Source organism: Gymnoscopelus microlampas, assembly GCF_963454915.1.
Source record: "Gymnoscopelus microlampas genome assembly, chromosome: 7".
Taxonomy (NCBI): domain Eukaryota; kingdom Metazoa; phylum Chordata; class Actinopteri; order Myctophiformes; family Myctophidae; genus Gymnoscopelus; species Gymnoscopelus microlampas.
Genome location: NC_139944.1, coordinates 37,111,411 through 37,138,410, shown reverse-complemented (window position 1 = coordinate 37,138,410; position 27,000 = coordinate 37,111,411). Strand labels below are relative to the sequence as shown.

Here is a 27,000-nt window from a genome sequence, read left to right as displayed (position 1 = left end):
TAATTACTTTTGATGCAGTGATGTCTTTTTGGGCGGTGCAACCGCCCCTATATGTGAGGTTTGGAATTTGCACCCCCCCAACCCTGCGCTGTGATTGGCCACCAGTGTACCCCCCTAACCCTGCACCCTTGGCCACCATGACTCTATTCAGGACTGTGATTGGCTAGAAACACATGACACATGTGCATAGCCCTATAAATAGGACTATGCACTTAAAAAAAAACTTTTTTTTTTTTTAAGTGAATCACTTCACTGTGATGACCGCTGTGACCACACCGCCCACTTCACACTGGGTGTGATTTTTAGCGGCGCTAGCCGATCCTGCTCTATACCTGACTTTGTCCGTGTTCGCTCTGATTGGTCAGACCCGTCAACGCTCTGATTGGTCAGACCCATCAACAAAGTGATTGGTCAAGCTTCACGTGACACATGGCTATAAACACATTATAAACACATATCGATGACAAAATATATCAAAGGCGCCGCTACCTTCACACAGGGTGTGATTTTTTCATTTCATTTAATTTTTTTTAATATTATTATTTTTTAGGTGTTAGATATCAAAAGATCTTACATTTTCACTTTACTGTTATCTGGGGACCCCCCCAAAAATCATCATGATCCTATGACCCCCATAGGTTGAGAACCCCTGCTCTAGGGTACGCGGAAACACCTTGAAATACCAGCAGAAGAAAGTGCCTCAGATGACCTCGCTGCAATGGCCCTGGCAGCCAGAAGAAACAGTCCTCACCATGTAGAACAGTGGTCTCCACCCTCTTACTGCTGCGCTGTCTCTGGTGCCTGCGGGATCAATAAAGGTATTCTGTTTATTATAGGCCTACCAGAAACATTCAACAGTGCCTCCCAGTGGTAACATATTTGAATGATCAAATCAAGGACAAGATCAAGATTTGTTATTGTTACAATCACATTATACAATAGATTTCTTGGGCTCATATTGACATTGAAACAACTAAAATTGAAACAATATATATCAATAAAATAACAATAGAAATAGTAGTAAAAAAGTACACACACACACACACACACACACACACACACACACACACACACACACACACACACACACACACACACACACACACACACACACACACACACACACACACACACACACACACACTGTATAGACAGGATACAGGAAGAATAAGTGAAAAATAAGTGTCTTAGCAAGGTGTTGGGCCACCACGAGCTACCAGAACCGCTTCAGTGGACTTTGGCATAGATTGTATAGGTCTCTGGAACACCATTCTAACAAAAGATATTATCTTTTTAAGCGTTTTGATGACGGTGGTGGTACTGTCTCTAACATGTCAGTCCAAAATCTTCCATATAGGTATCAATTGGGTTAAGATTTGGTGACTGTGAAGAGTGAAGACCATAGCATAATATTATTCCCTTCATTTTCATACTCAGCAAACCATTCAGTGACACCTCATGCCCTGTAGAAGGGGTCATTCTCATCCTTGAAGAGGAATTCAACTTTCCTTATTAGGAAAGTGATGTTACCTCATAGAATAAAGTTGATAACTGAAAATAACTGAAAATAGATATGCAATAACAAATGGACCTAAACCATGCCAAAAAAACGCCCTCTCCACAACAGAGCCATTGAGGCATTTTCTCTTGGTGGATGCCACACATGAACTAATCTACTTTTTACCAGGTTGCTTGCTTGCAGCCTGGTCTAGGAAGTGACTGATCAACTACTCAGGGTCCATTTGGTTCGGTGCGGAGACGCTGGAGAGAGCAACCTGGTATTAATATGACTGCGTCCTCATTTCTAGTTTAGAATGTGGTGAAGGATGACTCATCTGACCATTGTTTTCACATCTCTGTAGACCAGTGCTTATGGTGTTTGCACCACTCAAACTCTCAAATGTGCATTCACCTTTGTAGTGAGGGTTTTATGCACTGCAACCTTCTACTGTAACATTACACTCTATGTAGTTGTTGATGGATTGTTCTTACAGTCTGAACATGCACAGCCTTGACATGCTCAGCCACCTGAGGAAGAGTTGCTCAAAATGTTCCTTAATATATTGCATTAATACATGAACATTACAGTCATCGAATGGTTTCACCACAACTTTCAACCCTATTAGCCAATTAACAGACACTCTCATCTAGAGCAATTTAAAAGTGTGACTCATCTCAAGGTCATAGTAAACTAAATTAATCCTAGTCAACAAATGACAGGGTAAATGGTCACGTGCATAAAGTGCAAAAAAACTAGAAAGCTAGAAAATAATTGGGATAGGAAATAAACAGCAAATCTATCATCTGTCTAAACAGTCTAAATAACATTATTAGCATTAGTGGTCAAGCAAACAGTACAGTATATGTCTATCCAAATAACATAACATGCAGCTAAACAAAATATATCAATATATTGAAAAAACTAGCATCCATCAAAAACAGACTTCAAGTTACAGTATAAATATTATCCTTCTTACCCGAATCACAGCTTCCACCTGATTTTGTGACTTTACTAGGCTACCAATTTCATTTTATATGATATAGTGTACTGTTTTGATATATTGTTAGTCCAATTTAAATGATGGACAACTGTGTAATATGTTTCGTTCAGAACTCTAAGTAAATTAGTGGAACAACTCAGCTCGGCAATGTTTGGTCTCAGGACCAAAATCCAAACCACCAGAAAGTACAGCCTATAGACAAATCCACAGAGCGCTGTGGTGTCAAACTCCTGCTGCAGTGTGCATTCTGAAACCGCAGTTATGATTGCGCCAGGGAAGCGCTCTGTGGATTTGTCTATGTTACAATATTTTGGTCAGGTACCCCTCAGAGGTGCCTACAACGTTTGAGATTAGTAACTATATTGCATCTGCATCATTGTATACCACCAATAACTAGCAGTGCATACCGTAATTAAATGTGTCCATGACAGCACTGAGGACGGGGAGGTGCTCACTGTCAGCCTCAGTTAAAAAGGTACAGGACAATATCAGCAAAAGAAAGTTGGACAAAGGCGCACATGGGGAGGTTCCTGGGGATAAGATGCTGTGAGAGAACAGAGAAAGGGTGACAAAAACAAAAAACTATGGAAATAATTCCAGAAATTGAAATGGCTGCCAAGAATTCTGATTAAATGTATCATTGGAAAAGCTGGTGTATAAGATGTATTTTCCAATTCTGTTTCTGATTAAATGTACAAGGGTGTGCTGTGACCTCTGGTACCACCTGATGTGCGTGGGGAGGCCTCCAGTGAGAGGGATTTTGCATGCCCTGCATGCATATAATATGTACAATGCACCGAATTTAGGCCAACTTAAATGTTTTGTTGTTGGCGTCAATGTATTTAAATGAAAAGCTCAGAGGAATGAATTGATATGTCTCCCCCAATACTGACAAAGTTCTACAGAGCCACCATTGAGGTCGTCCTCTCCTCATCCATCACCTCAGCCTCAAGATGGCAACCATTTGTGTTGAAAGTGGCTTGCGTGCAACAAAGCTATGTAAGGTCAGAGATTTGGATGGGTGGAAAATTGCACAACAGTGTGAAAGTTGGTCATGTGCAATGTCTAGCCAGGTTATGATGGCACAGTGGTTGTGGGTTCCACCACCACGGAGGATGTGATAGCATCATAACCTGTGCAATATAGCCAGGTTATGATGCTATCAGAAGGTGGGTGAACGAAGGCGCTCGGGTGGCGCAGTGGTAAAGTCCCTGCCCACCACCACAGAGGTTGTGAGTTCAAATCCACCACGGTGCATCCGGCTTTGTCGAGCGTCTACACACGAACACAATTGGTCTGTGTTCAGGGGAGGGAAGCTGGGCAGGGAGGGTGATATCGGTCATTGCATATACTCCTACGGGCTGTGGCGGCACCTGTCAGCGGGGAGTGTTGGGCGGGAGGAGTAGGATGAAGGCTCTACGTCCTCCTGGTGGGGGCTCCTCACTGGCAGGTGAGTCAGTAGGATACGACAGCAGTGACAACACAGAAATGTGTGTGGCATAACGACTAAATTGGGGGGTAAAAAATAATTGGCTACTCTAAATTATTTTTTAAAAGAAGGTGGGTGGGTGACGTTCAGCAAGAGAGGATGTGAAAATATCTTCATTGATGCAAGTACAGTACAAAACAAATTTGCATTGTGCAAAAAGATGTTGCAAAGAAAAAATAAAGCCACGTAGGCCTACTGTAGATGAACTATCCTACTGACAAAGTTGCCTAAATAAAAACTCTGGAGCGTCACACAAGGGCTGTGAGCCCTACTTTATTATTTGGATACTTGTGTGGTTCACACAGTTTGTCTCAGCACCAGAGAAGGGCATGTGCATGACGAATTATCTAAAACGAATTACCACAAACTAAAAGGAAAGACGTAGCTGATGACGTAGCTGATTTCTCTTCGCTAAAAGGATGTGGTAAAGATAACCAATGATGACGATCGATGTACTATAGGTGGTTCCTCTTCACTGCGTGCATAATAATAGTAGCCTGTACTATGATGCAAGTCAGGATATTGAGTGTATTGGCTATGTTGGTGTAGTATGCACTGAGAAAATGTTCATGCAAAAGATAGTTGTGCGAAGATGTCATACCAAAACAAGTTTTCATGCAGTGCTGTATGCTCATTGTGAAAAGTATTCCTGTTTACAGCAGTGCTAGTTTGTTTCCTAAACCAGAGCAAGCCTTGCTGCAGATGTAATGACTCGTTCATCCTAATGAGCCTGGATATCCTGTTGTCCATTGCAGGACACATTGATAATAGTGTAAGAGCCACACAGTACTGTAAAGGATATGACCCGGGTTCATTTCGGTCATTATTTGAAATCTAGATTGATCAGCTGAAAGTCCACTGACCCGCCATAACATCCTGTCGCATTGTTATCATTTATAAGAATTGAGCTGGGTGGGGGTTTTCTCTGCAGTTGTTCGTATAGATGACAGGTCTTTCCCAGGAAAAGCATGCCATGTTGAAGCAAAGCTGTGAAGTGCAACACCCAGGTCCTGTGAATAGTTTGGCTCAACATCTATCAGAGTCAAGCTTAAGGTATTGTTTCAGTTCTCAGAAACTTGGCACTTTTCCATAAAAGTGTTTCTCGTGAAGAACGACCTGGCGACCTTTCTCTTTCTCTTATGCTGTGGAACCCATATGAATGTTCAACGCAAGTCTCTCTGCTGACTTGTTTATCCTCCACCCCAACCGCCTCCTTTCTCCTCGATTCTCGCCCTTCTTCCTTCTGTCTCCATTTCACTAGGAATCCAGGGTGGCAGTGATGGAGCAGAGACGACCGACCACTCCCCGAGTAGAGCAACGATGGCCGTCAGATGCTGAGACTACACTCCCACCCTGACTCTCGCTCTACCTTGGGTTCCTCATCCCATTCCACATTCATCTCATTACGTATCAATAAATTGTTAAACTTAAGTAGAGGTGTGGTCTCTTACTAGTGAAATGGCAGGTGTCTAGACTTTCTATGGTAATGGGAGTAGTAACATGTCGATAGGCCTACATGTAATTCAGTGGGTATCACATAACTGGTTGGGGCATGCATTCCTAACTTGCATCATTCGTCATCAAGTTTTCTTTAAATAGAAATTACATTATTAATTGAGACTAACTAAACGTGCTGCTAGATTAGTGACTTTGACAACCTAAGACAGTGGTTCCCAAACTTTCTAGCTCAAGACAAGTTTGCCCAGGACCCAAACTAGTGACAATGGCAGAACTACTGCTGAGCTTGTGGATCTGCAATATCACTACTTCTTAAACGGAAACTTCTTTTGAAATGTGTATATATTTGTTTTATGTAGGAAACGAAAAAAAGGAGACATTTACTCATGACCCATAAAAATTGGTCCGCGACCCAAACATGGGTCCCGACCCACTGTTTGGGAAACGGTGATAATCTAAATACAGTCAAATGGTTTAGACCAGGTGTCATGCCCCTTAAGTTGTGAAATATAATTCCTACCATGGTTAGTTGGGAAATTATGCTTTGTGCAAAAATGTACAGAACAGAATCATACACCATCAGGCATGAATTGTTGCCTGATGGAGGTCTTGTGGCTGAAAGGTTGCAGCTGTTTAAGTACAGATGTGTGGATTCTTTTTTTTTGTATTGAGCTCTAGGGTTCTTTTCCTATGTATCTGTCACCAAGACACTTCAGTGAAATTGACATATTCAAATAATGTGGTTTGCTGCCATTTGTCGTGGTTTCACACAAAAAGCACCAATTGGGCATTGAATCAATAGTGAATCATTGTTTTTTGTATTCTTGAGCTCTAAACATGCTTTCCAACAAATATTTCTTTGCTAAGAAGCACAGGAAATCAGAAGGTGGTGTTGGCCTTTAGAGGAATTCTGTCAAATGTGTGTGAAGTTGGCAGAAGAGACAGAAATGTCAACTGTCAAATAATTAAAGGACATAACTTTCAATTCTGAATATACATTTTTAATCAAAATGTAGGAACCAATATCCAATGAAATGAAAGAAAATCTCATAATAAAATACAGTGGGCGACCCAATAGCCAAATGGTTAGGGTGCATACCACATGGGTGCAAAATGCCTTCTTCAGTGTGTCCCTGGTTCGGTCCTGACCGGCCAGACTGTTTGCTGTCATTCCCCTGCTCTCACCTTTGCTGGTCTACAAGATACACTACACCTCAAACACAAATACACCCATGTACCTGTCAAACTACGAAACTACAAAATACGACACCAGAGGGAGCTCCACAAATCACGTTCAACACAGATTTGGCTCAAACAAGGGGTTACATTTTTTCTACTGCTATGCCAGCAAAATGTGGAATGCCCTACCGACAGTCATGAAAAAGTGTGAATCCTTACTCTCCTTCAAAACCGCTCTAAAAGAGCACTTACAGGTGGCTGCAATTCGGTAAAGAATTCAAGCCTATCATCAGAAATGCCAACCGCCAAAGCACATGTTTCTACATGTTTTTATTTACAAGTGAAGTTCGACCACATTTGGCTTGTTTCTGCAAGCCTAGCCTACTAGAGCTGTGTGTAACACAGTGCCAAAATGACATATTATGGATGTTGTAAAAATGGCTCACATCATGAGTTGAATCAGCTTTCATGGCCATGCGATATTCAGGTTTTGACTGTATGATTGTCCTCTCCTTTAGTTCAGATACTGCATTTGATTGTCGAGTGGCCTTGTCTGCTGTGCATGCATGTACAAGCATGAAATATATCCATGAGGTCAAATACCAGGTCATGTTCTGCAGTTGTAGGTGAGGTAACTCAGCTCCCTTACTGCCTTGTCTGAAAAACATGCAGTAAACTAGTAGATTGGAATGCAACAGTACAGGGAAAAACTAAGAAGTAAGGACTACCTTGATTTAAATACTAATTTTTCAGTTAAAAGTCTTTCAGGACTTTTTTATATAATTCATGGAGGCTAAACACAATATAGTTTGCCCACTTTTTTTTTTTTCTTTTTATTTTATAGTTTACTCATATTTCTTAGGGCTCATAGTATATATCAAAGTTATAAATATTACAATTATTTAACCATTTACAGTATGCCCTATATGTATTTTAATTTATTTTTAATGTTTCAAAAACTAAGGCGATCTCAGCTCACAACATACAAGTCATGTTGTGAGCTTAAATCTGCTATTTTTGGATAGAAAAATAAAATAAAATATAATAATAGATGTATTTATTTATTTTAACCAGTGACGCAAGTTTGGGGGGGGGGGGGGGGGGCTGCAATTGTCGTTTGATGTCATCACTCAAAAACATAAAATGTTATAGTCACACAATATTGATTGAAACAGTTGAGTGCTAGTAAATCTCTAGGCCTACCACATGAGCAGGGGCCATTGTAACAGCATGGCGGCAATTGTATCAACATAAGGCCTAGACTAATACCTTCACACCAAGGACCCAGTGGTGTGTTCTACCGTGTTACGCTATATACGTAGTGTGACCTGCAGAACATTTTCATAGCCAAGCGTAGCCCTCTACTAACCATTTCATCCATTTAAAATTCGCTGGCCTATACCCATGACCACGCGCATGTCAGGGAAGGGAATGAAAAACCTAGAACACACCACTGCAAGTCTAAAAATCTAACTCCCAAGAATAGGCCTATATAGCCTAGTTAAAACAATGTAATACCACCATCATTAATATCACCAATAATCATACACATTTATAAAAAATAATACACTTTATTTATAATTAATAAGCAACAGAAACTGCACAAAAAGGGTTTCCCCTCATCAACATCAAAAAGTCAGTGTAGCTGTCACAAACCATTTGACCAACTATTTGTCTTAGTTTAATAATACATAGAAATGCCAACATGCTCCCAACCTTTGCCCAACAGGAAAAAACAACAACTATAAAACATGTATTTACAAAGGGGGGGAGGGGGGGGGGCAGCAACTGATAACTGACAAAATGGCAGCACTTCTCCATTCTCTGATTCTTATCATTTTCTGAAGTGACAGCATGCAGTCTCAGTTATGGCACATTTTCATTGATGGTGTTGGAGTCAATTTAACACATTGACCCTGACATCATTACAATTGCCCCCCAATCATACTATCAATGACACAAAGTTACCCTGATGGCTATAAACACCAAAGCTAACAGAGACAAAGATATCAAAAGCAGACATATTAAAATGTATAAGACATTCAAGGTTAAGAACGCATTTGGAATACTGTAGATGAAAGAAATACTTCATACCTCAAAACGTGGTATTGGTAGAGTTTCATGTCTTGTTTCTGATTGGTGCAATTTGAGATGTTGCCTGCAATTGCAATTGGTCTCCCCTGTCACTGTTATGCTTTAACATCACATGCAAGCAGCCAAGTGCCTGCTGTTTTAAAACACATCTTTGACAATTTGATATATAGGATAATGAACATGAAGTGCAAAAGATTACATCAGGTTATAGTCATGGCAGTATGTTTCCTTCAGGGGAAAGCCAGCCAACAAACAAACCTTGAAGATGACGCAAATGTTGGGCTAGAAGACCAGTTCAGTATTCAAGGTGGTGTGGAGGCCAGGTGAAAGCTCGGCCTCCATTGCTTTGCGGTAGAGGACCGCACTTGTCCATCCAGCAATGGATCGTCTGGCCTGTCTGCTGGCCCTCTGACAGCGCAGAAGGAAATCATCATTTCCTACTAAATAAATCAACGGATTAATTGCGCTGTTCAGACTGACCAGGCCGCGTCCGATCTGATGAGCAATGTAGATGTCATCAAAAGCGGCATTGCACTTCCCATCAAGTTTCAAAATCCTCGTCTTTAAATTTAGATTCTTGAACAGGTGATAAGGAATAAAGCAAATGGAGAATAATACCGTCAAAAGGACAGCGAGTTTTAAACACCGTTGTTTCAGATAGGCGTTATTGTCTGAAGTGTTGTATTTGTCCTGTGTGGCCAGGGCTAGTATAATATGCCCATAGCAAGCTAAAATAATAAGCAATGGGATGACGAATCCAGTTATTGTCCATCCAACGCTGTACGGCAGGTAGTACTTGATCTGCTGGTCTACTGTGGTATCGAAGCATGCAGCTGAAGAATTTTTTGGAGCCTTGTCAAAAAACATATCTGGGAGTATCTGGATGAATACTAGGAACCAGACAAGGGCACTGATTGCCATAGAGTGCAGACTGGTGATCTTCCCCCTGGTTGTCATCGGGTGAATGATGCCCAGGTACCTGTAGATATAGGCCTGTCACAATTATTACATAATAATCGTCTAAACGCAATTATTTGAGATAATCGCAATTATTTTTGCATAGCCTAATCGTCATAATCTTTTCCATGTTGAAAAATCTTCACACATTTTCAAAGCAGAAATAGCAGATCTACAAGCTGATCTACAAGCTTACAACCCATCATGTTGTAAGCTTGTAGATCAGCTATTTCTGCTATTTTTACATGTAGGCCTATAAAGTCATTAAATATGTCAATCATTTCTTTATATGTTTAAAGGACGACTTCACCCAATTTTCAACCTTTCTTCATATACTGTAATTGGTCCTCACTAATGCTCATGATGAAATGGTAAAAAATAGGAGGGCTGTGGACAGTTCAGAAACCCGCCTACCAGTGACATCATTTTTTTTCTGGAACAAGTTTTTTGATTTTTATTAACGCGAGAACAATTACTTCCATTATAGTACGCTAACTTTCCAGAAATAGAAAGCCTGCAGTTCTATTAGCTTGGATTCCACATTGATGATGTCACTGGTAGGCAGGTTTCTGAACTGTCCACAGCTCTCCTCTGAGACACAGACCGAGTTGACAAAAATGTTACCATATTATAATCAGCATTAGTGAGGACCAGTAATATGAAGATAGGTTGAAAATGGGTGAAGTCGTATTTTTAAGTTATTTTTCATATCTGCCCTGTGCAATTTTTGATTATGAAGCCTTAAAGGCAAACAGAAATAAAATTTGCATTCATGTGTTCCAATGTTCAATGCCAAACACACAATTAAATCATTAATCGCAATTATTTGAGTGACAATTAATCATCAACTTAAAGGTAGGGTAAGTGATTTTCTTTGGTTAAAGTAAGTGTTAAATAGCTGTATATTCTGATATTACTCATTGCTATAGGGTGTTTGTTCAGTAACAGGAGTCTCCATGTCTCTCCAGCTCTTTATTGAACAGAAAACGCATTTTCAGGTCAGGATACCAATTTTATCCAATCAGGATAGAGAACTCAGACAGGATACAGATTAAACAAGTGAAATTGGGACTGATGACACAAAGAAATGAGCAGACAAAATTGGAACTGGAACACTATTAAAAATTAAGCTGATAAATGGGTATTCTCTCCTGATTGGCTGAAATCTTTTCACCTACCTGAAAATGTATTTTCTGTTTATCAAAGAGTTGGAGAGACAGGGAGACTCTTGTTACTGAACAAAAACTCTATAGCAATTTCTGTTTTAATAAAATATAATTTTTACTTTACTGGAGTATTTCCCATTTTCAATACTTTTACTTACTCCACTACATCTCAGTGGCAAATGTTGTACTTTTTCTCCAGTTACTAGTAACTTTGCAGATTTAGATTATCATAAAACATACATTAACCACTTCAGCCCTATATATATTTCTGCTATTTGAAAATAGCCGATCTACAAGCTCACAATGAGTTGCAATGTGATGCATTGTGAGCTTGTAGATCTGCTATTTTGAAAAGATGTGTATGCATTTTTGAACTTGTGAAATGGGACATTCTGCACAATGAGTACATTTACTTTTGATAGCCTACTTTAAGTACATTTTTATACCAATAGCCTACTTTTGTACTTTTACTCAAGTACATTTTGAATACCTTACTTTTACTTGAAACAGAGTATTTCTATACTCAGTATTGATACTTTTACTTCAGTAAAATATCTGAGTACTTTTTCCACCACTGCACTTACCCTATACCTTTAAATGTGTAATCGTGACGCCACCCTACCTGTAGATGCTGATGCAGGTCAGGAAGCCGATGCTGCCGTAGAGATTGAGGTTAAAGCAGAACCTGGTCACTTTGCAGAACGTCACTCCGAAGATCCATTCTTGGTCCAGCGCGTAATAGGAGACCAAGAATGGTAACGTAAACAGGTACAACAAGTCTGCTATTCCGAGGTTGAGCATGAAAATGTTGATGTTTCCCATCTTCTCCCATCGCTTACACACGCACTTCAGCCCCCAGATGTTGGAGATCGTCCCGACCAGGAAAACCAGCACAAACACCGCGGGTAAAAACTTGTGCGTAAAAGTCAGATTGATTTTTTCACATGCAGTCACGTTCTCTCTCCATAGGCTGCCGTTCTCTGACATTTTCTTCCGTTTTTACTCGTCGATATAGTCTAGACTGAACACTTGACAGAAAGTATCAACCACATGCGCGGCGCGCACATACACTCTGCCTCTGATCTCTCTCTCTCTCTCTCTCTCTCTCTCTCTCTCTCTCTCTCTCTCTCTCTCTCTCTGCTTGTTCCTTATCAGAAAAAACATCCTGCATATGAAACCAAAAGTTTAACTGTTACCCGCCCACGTCCTATAGGCCTACTGATTGTAATAAAAGTGTAATATAATCCTTATTATAATAAAAGTTAATAAGCAGTTGTGAAAATGCAGACAACATTTTCATTTTCCATTTTACTTTATTATTTCCTTACTATTGTATTGAACATGCAATTGAATAGGGATTATTAATATAGTATACTAAAACGGACAGAAGAATGTATTCAACAGTCAACAGAACTATACAGCCACAAAAGAACACTATGCTATATAAATTATTTATTATGAATTGTTGTCATTTTTTGCTTAAGGTAGGGTAAGTGATATTTTTTGGTTAAAACAAAAAGTATTTTGTTAAAAGGTTAAAAATACTATATTCTGGTAGTAATCATTGCTATAGAGTGTTTGTTCAGTAACAGGAGTCTCCCCGTCTCTCCAGCTCTTTAATAAACAGAAAATACATTTTTCGGTAGGTGTCAAAATCTAAGCCAATCAGGAGAAAGTACCCATTTTTAAGCTTAATTTGTATAGTGTTCCAGTTCAAATTTTGCATGCTCATTTCTTAGTGTCATCACTTCCAATTTCACTTGTTTAATCTATATCCTGATTGAGTTCTCTGTCCTGGTTGGATAAAATTGGAAATGAAACTGAAACTGAAACGAAAATGCATTTTCTGTTTAATAAAGAGGTGGAGAGACAAGGAGACTCCTAATACTGAACAAACACTCTATAGCAATGAGTACTATCAGAATATAGAGCTATTTAACAATTATTTTAACCAACGCAAATCATTTACCCTCAAAGAGACCTTTATTGCTATCTGACAGCAGTATCAAATTCATAGCTCTCTCTCTCTCTCTCTCTCTCTCTCTCTCTCTCTCTCTCTCTCTCTCTCTCTCTCTCTCTCTCTCTCTCTCTCTCTCTCTCTCTCTCTCTCTCTCTCTCTCATACACACACACTCACACACGCACGCACGCACGCACGCACGCACGCACGAACGCACGCACGCACGCACGCACACGCACGCACGCACGCACGCACGCACGCACGCACGCACACACACACACAGAAGTAGTTATTGTTATTCGAGTTTAGCAACATTACCAGACAAAGAGTGCCTGAAGCACTAAACCTTTAATTCTGTATCATCATACTGACTAAACCCCTTTTGTCTTGTTTTATTGTCCACTTTCCTGGCTGACAGGACTTGCCCACCTGTCTTCAACCTGGATGTCCATTTTACAACCAGGATGAGGACCTCCAGATCACTCGTTTCTGGGGACAGTTGTAGCTGCTGCAGGAGCAGGACTCTATCATCATGACCTGGTGATGGGTGAGCCTGCCCTGGGGACAGTGGAACGCCACACGCACTGTCCGAGTGTGGTAAGGCCTGCAGCAGTGGCCCTTGGGACAAGCCGGGGCACAGAACCTGGGACGGAAGGCTCGTGTGCTCCAGCAGCCCTGGTGCTCCAGGCGAACGGAGGTGGACAATTTGTAGCTGCTTTCGCACATGCCTGATCCCTGTGATGCATTAAAAAAAGAATAATTTCAGGTTTGGCTGTGAGTAATGCCTTGCTTCACAGATCCTTGATTAATAGCACCATAATGGTGTAATAACTGTTTCACAGTAACTCGGGTATACTCAGCTATATACTCATCTTCCCACTAACCGGTTGCTGGTGAGTCTTCTGGTGAGTCTGCTTTGACAGGACTTGGCATGGCCTGACCTGGCACAGCCTGGTTTCAGTCCTCAGACGGCAGGCCCAGTTCTTGTTTGAGCTGCGGGTGGAGACACCTGGCCCACAGCTGTGGGAGCAGGGGCTCCAGTCTGTGGTCTGCTCGATACAATTGGATATGATGCTCTGAGACTGGCTGGACAGTCCACCCCTCTCCACTCTTTCTGCTGGCCTCTCCACTGGAAAAGAAAAACAATGTTAGCCGTCTGCCTAATATCCTGAGTTATAGTTTCCTGAGTCATAGTTGGTTGCCCATCATGTCGTGCACCGAAAATAGCCAATTGAAAGTCAATGTCATCTCATCTGTTAAAATGACATATTTTCTATTAAAAATTGAAAATTGTTAAAGATAGAGACATGTTTATGATTATAGACAGATAAGAAGTCATATGGTGTTTCATTTGGCAAACAAAATCTTTGACCTTTGGTGAACTTGAAAGATCAAAGTTAAGGTCAGCCCCGTGGTGAAAAACTGGAGATCCAGTGTTTTTCTGTTTAAAGAGGGGTTTGGTGTATATATAACAGCAGGCATTCATAGGAAATAGCTGAAAATATTCAAAATTCCTGTCAAACATGCAGTAAATCTATTCAAAATGCTCATATTTGACACTTTAACACTCCCCATTGGCTCCTATCATGTAAAGAGTGTGCCACTAGTAACCCTCATCATTGGTGTAGTTGTATCAACATTATTACTTGTTACAAGCGTCATTGTTAAAGTTATATGTTTCTTCTTACTTGCCATTAGACCTAGATACACATTCACACATTCACCTCCCAAAGGGTCTGGGTAGATACTGTTGTCCAAGCCATCGCAGATCCACTCCTTACAGCACTGTCCTGACAGGCGCACGAGGTGGGGCTTGGGGCAGTTGGCAGGCGGCATCTGGAGGTCATCGGTGCACAGGGGCAAACAGGTCACTCCGCCACCCAGGCAGTGGCACAGCTGGGCACATGAAGGCCGGAATGTCTGGCCCTCCTCAAGTCTCATTCCGTTCAGTTCACAACCCAGTGCATTCTGACCTGACCGCAGGAAAAGGGAGTGGAGAGGAAATGTTTTCATCTAAGTGGGTGAGAGTCATACGCAATGCCCACGGTGCCAAATCCAGGGCGAGGTGAGACATGTGTAGAAAAGTAGCTCATGAGCAATTCTCCAAAATATTCTAAGCTTAATGTCTCACGTGCATTAACCCGTTAAAACTAGGGAAAGCATCCGTGTCATTTTGGATTTCAGCGTTGGCTATTCAAAAATAGCAGATATACAAACTCTCAGCGCGTCACTTCGAGCTTGTAAATCTGCAAAAACAAATGCTTCTGGGGGTCCCTGGAACAAAATATTTTGAGATGGGGGTCCGCGGCCAAATACATATAATTTTGGGGCTCCTTGACATGAAAGAGTTCAAGCACCACTGATATAGCAACTTAAGTGTTTCAGAAAAAGGTTAGGATTAGAAGACATTTTTAGAATCGGCCTCATGTCTTAATGGGTTAAGAGCATAGACTGTATAAATGAGATGGACAAAGCCACTCCCGTGCTTTCTACAGACCGAAAATGAAGCCGATTGTTCCAAGACTGTAGGTCCGCCATCTTTCAATATCGCGTCATATCGCGTCATATCCTGCAGAATGCGACCAGACCATTATTGGTTGGGTAGCTTGTCAATCAAGAGCGGGGGCGGGGAATGAATGCTATTGGTTGTGTAGCTTGTCAATCAAATCATCCCGCCCCTCCTAGAGAATAGCCTACTTTATCGTCAATTTTAAAATAAATGGGACCATAATTTAGCAAAATCATGATGATTGAAAGGACACTTTAAACTAGCGACTGGAAGCATATAGAATTTATGACAATTTTTATTACGGTAAGACAATCTAGTCTAAAGTTTGTCAAAAAACCCATTCACTTGCGTTAAAATAAATTCTTTCTGACACCGCAGGTCGGCGCAGGGTAAAACAGCGCCACTCTGGCCATTCATAAGCTTCCGTGTTGGCCTCATCGTAAATATCCAAAGCTTGCCCCTTGGTTAAGAGCAGAGGAGGTGATTTCATGGAGTGTCTATACAGACTTTACTTAACTTGATATTAAAGGACCATACTTAGTTGTGATCTAGCAAGCTTAGCCCATTGACTACAATACTCAGTATACTTGACATCCAAAGCACCGTGGTTTGTTTAATTTTTGAGGAAGCCATTGGATTCAGGTAATTTAAGAACGGCATAAAAATCTACTTTTAGAGCCTGAAACTTCCTTAGGTAATCTAATGTATTGCATTTACTTTTGTGATCATAGTCATGTTATTGTTGCAGATTGATTTGAAAAGTCTTGCTGAAAGTAGTAGGCTTGAATCCAGTCTTTATTGCAAGACAATGTTTCTGCTTTTGCAATACAAAATTGGTTACCTTGTACACACATTGATTTCCATGAATTGCAATGTAACAGGGCCAATCATTGACTGTGTTCTAAGTGCTGTACAGTTATACCCAGTGGAACGCCTTCATTGGTTCCCTAGTTGATGATGTAAAATACAGGGCACTGCTGGCGAAACTGTAATGCTGTCTCGTAATTTCTATAGTAGACCTCAAGTACAAGCCCATCTCAAACTAGAAAGATATGTTCTCTGGTCTCATGAACTTGAGAGAATGTGCTTCCCAAGAAAACATGACAAAAACATTCTTTATCGCAGGTCTAGAAATTAAATCTTGTTTCCCTTACTTGTGTCTTTTCCTTTTGTCTTAGTCCCTCCCACTGAGTATGCATGGAGAGACAAAACAATGCAAGGATAGTGGAAATGAAGAAATATGTTAAAGAAAGTCACTTCCTCTGATGTGTCATGTTACGTGACGTCAATTTCTGATTACAACACATCATGATTCTGTTTAGACATAAAAACTGCTCACTGAGCAAATTTGCAACATCCATGTCTTATTAAAGGGGAATTTTGCCCCACAGTTTTCTTATCTTTTCTATGTTATGATATCCTATAGGATGAATGGTACAGTAGGAAAATGTCATAACTCCATCCAGATGTTAGGTCAAACCTTTACTGCATTTATTCAGCAAGAATATCAAGCAGAAATAATTTTCGAACACTGCTGGATCTAACCTACAACAGCTCCACGGGAAATAAATGTCTGCCCTCACCCACACATTCTCCTGGACCTCCGGGATAGCTGGCGCTGTAGTCACACTGCAACCCTCTCTGGCTGTCACATGGCATCCTGTCAGTGCAGGCTTCACCCTCCTGTCCAGCACACACCTGGCAGCAGTGACACCCATCCAGGACCAGGGGGACTGCGGGAGGGCAGCGGGGTGCAGGTTGTGGGCACTGGCACGGCCAGCTACAAGATTGGCAGCACACCTGAAACATGGTCAGATGTTTCAATATGAACTTGTTGTAGCGTATAGTTCTGTATATTTTTAGGATACATGGCTTTCATGTTTTTCTTTATCTAATGATGTGATCAGACTAAATCAAATCACATTTGGGAATCCTGTTTGAAACAAGATCTTCAGCCATCAAAATATTTTGCATTGCTAAGACAGTCTGGATGTTGAGACACATTTTATCTTGCAGTAGCACTGTGCTAATCATATTGAACATTGAAAAAGGGAAGTTAGAGATAAGCATGACAAGTCTGAGAACAGGAAGTCAGTTATTGATCAATGTTGAAAGAGACCGCAAATCACAGCAAACTGATTTTTCTTCATCTTTAGCAAATTAGCCTTTATTGTTTGGGAACCGTACATCTAATGTTTTCACAATTCACACGGTTTATTGTTTCCTGGCTAAGTGTTATTAGTGTCTTAGTGTTAAGTGTCTGTCCGGAGCTAATTTCACACACTGCTATACTGATCAGTGCCAAACATCTTGCACATGCTATCATTAGGCCAAAGAAGTCATACAATTGAAAATTGGCTCATGACACAACTCCCCATATTCCACACCCATTTCCACTTAACAAGATTTAGCATTATCTTCAAAACACACTTTTGTGTCTTTACTACTCACACAAATCCCTACACATCATCTCTGGAATCATGTGATACACATGTATCATACAGATTTGTTTTATATTCCATACTGCTTAACTATAATTGGCTTCCACTGTATATGGGAGGGGTCTATTTTTACAAAATGGCCAGTATCATGTCAGTATCATGGTACAGACATGATACTTACATGATACTGATCATGATATGCTCTTGTAGCCTTTCCAGACATGCTTCCTTCCTACAAACCCCATTCAATACTTACAAATCTGACCAATCTTCCATCATCATCCCAATACAAAACGTGCAACTACACACGTAGTGTGCAGGTGCCCCCCACAGAGCACCTCAGCACCCCCCAAACTTCTCTGCACGCCCCCTGGGGGTCTGTACCGCCCCGTTGAGAAACACTATAGTTTGTTACTATGGGACCGGAGATGCAAATTTGCTATATATAGCTAACTCTGGCCCAACAGCTCTGTTGGGCATGGCCCCTGTAAAATAGTAATAACTAGAAAAATTGCTCCTCGGAGCACAGGTCTCCGCCAGGTCAGGTAGATTAGTGTGGTCCAGCAATGTTCGGAATTCGCCAATCAGGCTGGAATGTGAAAAATCAGGCGGATCGGTCGGATCTGTCTTGATCACTTGACTAAAGAGATAATTTGTACTGATTTGCGTGATGTTTGGACAACATTTGAGAAATATAAAAACAATTATAATAATCGGCCTCTGGCGCTATAATAGGGCAATGTTGAAAGGGTGGCATTTGTTCCTCAACATAGTGCGAATGTGCGTGCAAAGTTTCACCGCAATCGGACGCTGCGTTCATGATTTGCAACATTTTGTTCAAAACGGGCCACTCCTGCAAACTTTAGATGTCAATTTTAGCCAATGAGGATGGAATATGGAAAATAACAATCACATGACTATAGAGATCATGTGTACCGATTTGCGTGAAATTTGGATAAAATCTGAAGGAGTAATATCCAAAAATGTGTTTTATATAAGTCGGCCTCCTGGTGGCGCTATAAAAGGCAGATGTGAAAAATGAAGGGCAAAGGTTTTTCCTTTAGGGAGTGCGCATACAAAGTTGTGCACAGATGGTGCAGTTATAGGTAAAAACACAAATCGGCCTGTTGTAGCGCCACCATGTGGCTGATTTGAAACTTTTCAAGTGCCATTTCTTCCTCTGCCTACTGAGAATGTGTGTGCAAAATGTCACGGAAATTGCAAGCTGTGTTCATAATTTGAGGCATTTTGTTCAAAACGTAGCATTCCTGCAAACTTTGGAAGCCATTTTTAGCCAATCAGGATGGAATATGAAAAATCCAGGGAGTGTGTGTGCACAGTTTCAGGGCATGAGTTATACCTGTTCAATTTTGCATTTTCAATTGATTGCTATGGTGCCACCCTTTGGCCAATGGTTGTGAGTTTCATTTCTCTGTAGTTTTACATGACCCTCTACCATAATTCCAAGTTCTGTCAAAATAAAAACACCTGCACGGTTCTGGCTGTAGCGGCAGAAGAAGAATAAAACTAACAAATACAAAAGGGTGCCCACTCACTACGCACTTGGCCCCCTAATAAATAAATAGCAGACATATGACAGGCCATCTACTCTAACACCTTGTAGTCCAGCTAGAGAAACCATCATTACAAATGTGCATTATAGCTGATCACATTTTCGTATATGTTGACTTGCCTTTCAAGACTAACCTTGGAGATTTTGGAGATGTTGCAGAGGGTTAACCGTTTAAGGTGGAATAAAACAAGGTCCACCCACCCACTGATAGTCGTTTCCAAATTATAATGTGTGATCACACCTAAGCCACAGTATGGTGTGTTTATGTTGAATGTGTCCAAATAGTAGAATTATTAATACCCCTACTGTAGGCATATTCACAGAAGCCAGCAAACTGTCAGACTCTCAAGCTCCAGGCACTTACTATGAATTATCTTATGAAACAAACCAGCACCGCTCAACCCTAGTAGTCTTGTACAAACAAGTCAAGTCACAGAATGTCTGAGTGTTAGCTCTGACAACAGTATGCCATTTTACTCTGCAAATAACTCCCATCATAGCAGGACCATAGAGGCCTGTATATTGATCTGACAGTGGTGTTAATGCAGAAATCTTGCTGATATAGTAACATTCAATAATTTCTGATACAGAAATGATTAAAAGGTTTGAGAATACTGATATGCCAAAATAATTGATATGCCAAAATAATTGAGAATTGCTAAATTGAGGAAACATCAACGTTGCCAGCCCTCACCTGAGTGATGATACAAAGGAGCAAGGAGCCAAGTAGCACGGAGTCCACACTGTCCATTATTGCCAGTTAGTTCTCTCTTCCTCTCTCCTCCACTGTTGATCTCCTCAGGAGGGTGGTGATGCTATTAAATCTGATCTTAGCAATGTGCCAGCCTCCTTCCATTTGTTTAGAAAAGTCTAGCTTCTGATGTCACAGATGGTGGACTGCAATGTAAATACTTATTGGACAGGAATCAAAAATAGTTGTAATTCCACACTCCTGTTGCTCCACTATTTCCTTCACTACACTGTGCCCTTGGCTCAGGCTCCGGCAAAGCCTTTCTTGTGGCCATTGGAACCAAAAGCCCATGCATACACAGAGCGGGCTTTTAGTGTATTACAGGAAAATGGGTCAAGGTTGAGTTCATGTCTATTGGTGCTGATTTATGTGTTTTGTAACACCCTAATGACAAAAAAAAGTCCATTGAGGTCCTTTATTGTCAAGTATGCATCTGTGCATATAGACAGACATTCTAATTGACTGTAGAAGTCCAATTAGATAGTTTCTCATCATTATTAAGTAAACATTCGATTTCATGATAGAGCCTTGACTTATCTGAATCATATGAGCTTGGAAGAACCCAAAGTCATATGAAGTTCCTGCCTCCCGCTTTACATTAGCCTCTTCCATATTTGTAAATTAATTAGTAGGGTTCTTGGTCAAATGTTTGAGCCCCCTTCTAACCAGTAGGTATTCTACTCTGATGTAGGCTTTATAAAGCACGTACCAGCTTTGCACACTGCACTGAGTGTGTCGTAAGGAATATTTGACTGTGAAAATCCTTGACTTTTGTTTGAGTGGTCCAAATACACACACCTTCTTAACCAGGGGGAACCAATGATGGCACAATCATGAAGAAAGGATTTGTATTAATCATGCACCTCTCCACTGACTTAAGTCTGGCAGGTTTCTACAAGTCTTGTTCAGTCCAGAGTAGCTACTGTATAACTAATATTACAAGTTTCCATAAAGATGCCAAGAAATTATTTGTTGTTCATGATACATTTAATTTGATTCACACATTATTTTGTTTCACATGATAGATGGCGATGCATTTCTCTTTCAAATTCTTTATTATTAAGACGAAGAGGTATTTTCTGTCCACCAAAAACAGACTACCACTCTCTTCCCCGGGTTCTGAAAATAGATTTTCCTCAACTTTGGATGTGTTCTTTTGCAGTGATACAACAAGAAGGGAATGTAAAAGCCAAATGCTGCTAAAGCACATCTGCTGTTACAATAACAAAAGTGTCGTGGGCCAGGAGGCAGCTTTGAAACTTGCTGTTCTTGCCACACAGGACGCTTGAAGCATTTATCCCCCTCTCTGTTTTTACATATTGACACAACTAAACCTATATTGATTGATTGAATACTTTATTAACAGTTTGCAAATAGTACAGAGGTACGATTTTACAATCATTGTTAAAAGGATGACACAAAAAGCCTAGGCGCTTCTTTCCATTGTGGACCTGTAAAGAACATTGTATTGGTGTGTAAGCACAAGTTTGGCAAAATAAACCTCAAGGATATGAAATTAAATACAAGGATGGATATTTAATCTAAACAGATTCTTGGCCTGCATCTGCGTTTTGTGGTCAATAGGATGTTATGGTGAAGGGTTTAAATGCTTGAATGGTCGATTAATATTTTGTTAAACTCATGCACATGGCAGAGCTTGTTGAATTCTTACAAAGGAGTATTCTCTAACACTCTCCTGAGTTTATCAATAGTGTGTGGGAGCCAATCCAAACAGGATGCTGATGACAAATGCATTTCAGTGAAATAATTTTCCTGTAAAGGATATCTGTTAAGAAAAGATCTTGATACAATAATTAAGATAACTTAATAAATTCACACTTATAGCGTGCAGTGATATTGCTTTCCCACAAGATGACAGATCCAATTTTTGACAGTACAGTCATTGATCCTGAAACTTTAGAAAGCCTCCTAATAGGATCCTTTTATCGTAACACAAATCATAAATCACATAATCTAAACGTGCACCTACCAACTATTTGTATAATTTGTTTTGCAGAGAGAGAGAGAGAGAGAGAGAGAGAGAGAAAGAGAGAGAGACTAATAGATTACAAACACACAAAGAGAGTTGAACAAACATGACTAATAACAAAACAAGTCCAGAGGGAAGCACGCACATCCCAACAAAAACTTTTCAGGTGCTGAACAACAATACGTGCTTAGGAGGAAAGGAAGGGAAGTTCGCACACTTTGTCTTCATCAGGTCTCAGACCTGATGAAGACCCACAGTCGTCCAAACATTGTTTGTAACTAAATACATTTTCTACTGGGAGCTACAGTGTGCAAACTTCCCTTCCTTTCCTCCGAATAACAAGGGTATGGCAATGTGAAAACACAGCAGAAAGATTTGTGAGCTGTGGAATACAACAGCCATAAAGACTATTATTATTATTATTTCTTTGTATATTTTAAGTTGAAACAAATCTACATAGTAGGCTACATTTAATTGCAGAGTTGCAATGTTACACAGCTCTGTTTGCACATTTCCTTAGGCCTATATATTTCAAATGTGCATAGTATACATTTCTTAGTTGTCTCTGCCAGGCCGAAGGCCATGGCCGTAGACTACTGTATGTTTTCGCCCCTGTGTCCGAGTGTGACCGTCCGTACAGTGAGCAGTTATTCCTGCACCATTGGACCGATCGGCGTGAAACTGTGCACATACACTCCATGGAGGCCAGAGCAGAACCTCTGCCCCAAATGTTTCCCATCGTTGTATGGTGGCACTGTTATAGCGCCACCATACAATTTTTTTTGCTACTCCTACCGATGTTGTCCAAACCTCACCCAAATCGGTACACCTGTAGTGATAAAGGTGTATCACATTTCTCATATTCCATTCCAATTGGCTATGATTGCCTTCCAAACTTTGCAGGAGGGGCCCATTTTGCACAAAAGGCCACAAGCACTTGTGCTTCCTATGGTGCACAAGAACCTCCACCCCAAATTCTTCACATCGGCCACATGGTGGCGCTACAACATACCACTTAACGTTTTAGCCACTAACTAACTATTGAACTGTAACAACAAAAATATGTTTTCCCTGGATTCCTTGAATTCTCACATATAGGGCCCGGTCACTTGTGCCAGATTAAAGTAGGCAACCCGGCCTGGCAGAGACCCGTGCCCCTCCGAGGAGCACACTTTTCTAGAATTGATTGTTTTTATTTCAAACTTGCTTTGGCAATGTAAACATACTTTGTTTCTAATGCCAATAAAGCCCCTTTGAATAGAGAGAGGGAGAGACAGACAGACAGACAGACAGACAGACAGACAGACAGACAGACAGACAGACAGACAGACAGACAGACAGACAGACAGACAGACAGACAGACAGACAGACAGACAGAGAGAGAGAGAGAGAGAGAGAGAGAGAGAGTCGAGAGAGCCATAGAAACCTGAGATCTGTTTGGAGGGTTGGACCAAAGGTAAACCCGCCCCTCCATCAGTGGCACCTCTAGGACCTTATGGGTACACATGCATTTCTTATCAGAGTTAGTTAGAACTCTAAGCTTCTTATCCATTCACAAAATGGACACAAACCTATCCCTCTCGTTTCTTTATCAAAATGATCCGTTTTACTCTTTTTGTGCCTCGGATTTGATGACTGCCTCTCAGACTGTCAATAATTTCACAAAGGAACAGAAACGACTAATGAAGGTAGAGATAATGTTTCATTTAAACTGTGTTTTAATTGAGAAAGACAAGGTGCTGTAATATATTTTATTGTATGGCTTTGTGGAAACACTGACTAAATTTACATCATTTTTTCCTTAACTAATCATATGGGCCAGATAAGCTGCTTTTTATGAATGGATTCTGTCAACTATCCTGTGTCATCTAATCAAATAGCTATTAACTACTAATTTAAACGGAATATAATGTGACATTTAACCATTGAAGTCACAGAAGTGAAAGTGTGTGTGTGTGTGTGTGTGTGTGTGTGTGTGTGTGTGTGTGTGTGTGTGTGTGTGTGTGTGTGTGTGTGTGTGTGTGTGTGTGTGTGTGTGTGTGTGTGTGTGTGTGTGTGTGTGTGTTCACAAAGCATTGCAATAAGACGCTTTGTGAGCTGGTAGTTGTAGATTGACTATTTTCAGGGTGCGTCGTCGGTTCAACCATGTATAAATCAGCCTTTAAGTCCAAAATACTGACTGAAAAGTTCTCTTGATTTCAAAACTTTTGCATTTTTTTCATTGTTTTCAGTTGCCAACCTTCAGGAATCCATTTGTCCTACCAGTATGTTTCTGAAGTTACAGTCCTCACACCATTGTGTCCTCTATTTTCATCCCCACTACTTTGTACCTTGATGCCAGGCTGGTAAAACATTAGGCAAACGTGATGTCTCTGTAATAGGGACTTGAATGGTACCCATGGCAACAGAAAGGCCAGGTCACTCATTTACAGCCCCCTATAATGTTTGTCAAGATCTCTTCAGATCCTTCAGTCAGATATTGTTAGCCCACACTGGTCTAAGAAGAGAACACAACCACTTTGCACACCAACCAGAACCAGACAGAAGTGCAGCACACATGTTCTTCGGAAGATGCAGGCACTAGTCAAAATGTGATACTGAATCTAAAGGCTTCTCCAGCAAATCAGACTTAACTGATCTCTGACCTCTCCCCAACTGTTTCCAGTGCAATAACGTTTATTGCTACTAGTGTTGATGATATCTTGTTTATTATTGTATATTATTGTATGTCATTAAATGTCTCGATTAATTGAATACACTGGACCACACTGTTAACCTTTTAGCAATCATTATAATATCGTACCACTGTACTAGTTGCAACTGTTTAATAAAGTATTCATCAATCCAACCTTACGTTGCAGACACTCCGGGCGTTGGAGCAGGAGAAGTTAAGCCGTCTGCGCCAATTGAGCGAAGACAGGAGGACGTTTGCATTTGCCATGAACAAGAAGCTAGGCAAGCAAAGATCAAGACCCCAAACAGCCCCCTTCTCCTCCTCCATTGCATCCTCAGTCAGGGGGCCTCAATCAGCTCCTGCTGTCCTCTTCTACAGCCCCAACACAGGGGCCCTTAGAGGGCATGGGAGAGTTGCCAGTGCCAATACCCAAGATACAGGAGTCAAAAGGGAACTGCACTCCTCCTACCTCTCGCCATTAGCAGCCAAATTAAAGAAGGACAAAACAAGTATTGCTCAAGACTGGAATAAAAGCAACGTGAGTACAGTGACATAATGTTGACATTACTATGACGTATGAACTGCACAGGCTATTACTTTGAGTGACAGCTGTAATAGAAGTCAAGCTGTATGCAGTTTACAGAGGCTTATGAGATGGCAAGATCAGTTTCAGTTCAGTTTTTTCTCTCTCTCTCTTTCTCTCGTTCTTGGTAAAAAAGGGTTCACCGGCAGGCCAGAGATGTTATCACTGTGGACATACCAGGAAGCCAGTGACAAGAAGACAAAGTTGTCCTGAGGTATTACAGAGGCATCAATCCTCCTGATTCCATGTCCACTGACTTGTCTGGATGTAAAGACCAGTGGCCTATTGAGCAGTGGCCCATTGAGAAGTGCAATGCAGCTGTACTGTTACAAGAGGGCAACAGCTTGTTTCGTAATTATTTTGTTCATACTAGATGTTGTTTAACAGTGGTGGACAGAAACAGTAACAGTTTGATACTTTTTACTTTCACTCAAGCACATTTCCAAGACAAATATTTTACTTTTATTCAAGTATATATTTCTAGGAAGGCTGTGAGTGTACTAGTTACTTTTAGGTTGGCTGTTCTTTTTTTCTCTTCTTCCCTAAAATGCAATTAGCCACATGCTGTGTTTTTCTTTTTTTTTATATATATACTTTTATTGCAAGATTTATTCATGTTTACATTTCATATTACATTTCATTCTTTATCTTCTTGCAAACATTTTCTTTTTTCTATCTATACACCCAGTGTTAAAGCAATAAAATGCAGTAATCAGAAAGTAATAACTATAAATAAAAGTAAATAGGTAATTACACATCAATTAATGCAATATATCTTAATACGAATACCTATTAAATTATAATGGTGATACTACTAGTGGTATTTAATAATACTAACTTAACAAATTAAACCTAAAAATAAAAAGGGGGGGGGGGTGTCCTCTATGTTGCCAACACGTTTTTTTTTTTTTTTTTCACATATATAATCTAAGTAACAGATCACAGCCCGAACTTCCGATGTGGAGTCGGTGTGTTTTTCAAAGAAGGACAGTACACACTCTGCACTGGGATCTACATCATGGGTATTCAACAGGAGGTCAGTGACCCCTAGGCGGTCCTCGGAGTCACTGCAGGGGGGCCACCCTTTTTGTTTTCTGATACTTTTTGTTTTAAATGTCTGAAAATATGCATGAATCCAACATACTATTAGCAAATATAAATTGTGAGAAAGACTACCCAACTATCCCCCCAACCCCTTATGTGTGGAGGACAGTAGCAATTTAGGCAACAGATAAGTTAAACGATATAGACCCAGTCTAGTAAAAGTGTACATACAATCATATAAGTACAAATATGAATGATAATGATTCATAGATAAGCCCTAATAAAAAGCCTGTCAACAGAACCTACTGTAGCAAGTTCACTGCACTTTTGAGTGTTACTTGTATAATGTCCCATAATGTAAACCACACTTCACACCCACATATGTCTGCTGCTGCATGTTTTTAAAAGTGTTGCATAGCGAGTGCTGACAACTTAATTTGCTATTTTTGTGCCTTTTATACTCTGGTTTTAATAAGAAACATGGAGACTGCCATGCTCAACTAAAACGTTTTAAGACTTGTTTTAAGATGAGAGCAGGGTGGAGAGCAACTGTGGTTCAGCAAGACCGATATTAAAATAAGAGAAGGGCAATTTCTCCTATGAAAGCAAACAGGCAGAGGTGCTCGAGCACT

At 40.5% G+C, this 27,000-nt stretch overlaps 2 protein-coding genes across 4 annotated transcripts; both read right to left on the bottom strand.

Moving 5' to 3' along the window:
* Positions 1-8,178: 8,178 nt before the first annotated feature.
* LOC311049767 (P2Y purinoceptor 1-like) lies at positions 8,179-11,970 on the bottom strand. The gene is made up of 2 exons (XM_084063595.1): positions 11,467-11,970; positions 8,179-9,700 (listed from the first exon to the last, which is right to left on the bottom strand). Exons 1-2 carry the CDS (start codon positions 11,829-11,831, stop codon positions 9,004-9,006), a joined length of 1,062 nt encoding a protein of 353 aa, XP_083919721.1. The 5' UTR covers positions 11,832-11,970; the 3' UTR covers positions 8,179-9,003.
* Positions 11,971-11,992: 22 nt separating this feature from the next.
* Positions 11,993-25,074, bottom strand: LOC311049766 (CCN family member 5-like). 3 transcript variants are annotated; one of them, XM_084063592.1, is made up of 5 exons: positions 24,922-25,074; positions 16,896-17,112; positions 14,492-14,776; positions 13,688-13,932; positions 11,993-13,538 (listed from the first exon to the last, which is right to left on the bottom strand). In XM_084063592.1, the coding sequence occupies exons 1-5, from the start codon at positions 25,066-25,068 to the stop codon at positions 13,257-13,259; spliced, it is 1,176 nt and encodes a 391-aa protein (XP_083919718.1). In that variant the 5' UTR covers positions 25,069-25,074; the 3' UTR covers positions 11,993-13,256. The 3 variants fall into 3 exon arrangements, with proteins under 3 accessions (XP_083919718.1, XP_083919720.1, XP_083919719.1); XM_084063594.1 differs by lacking the exon at positions 24,922-25,074 and adding an exon at positions 20,021-20,118; XM_084063593.1 differs by having other exon boundaries at positions 12,068-13,538; positions 14,528-14,776.
* Between the last annotated feature and the right edge of the window lie 1,926 nt (positions 25,075-27,000).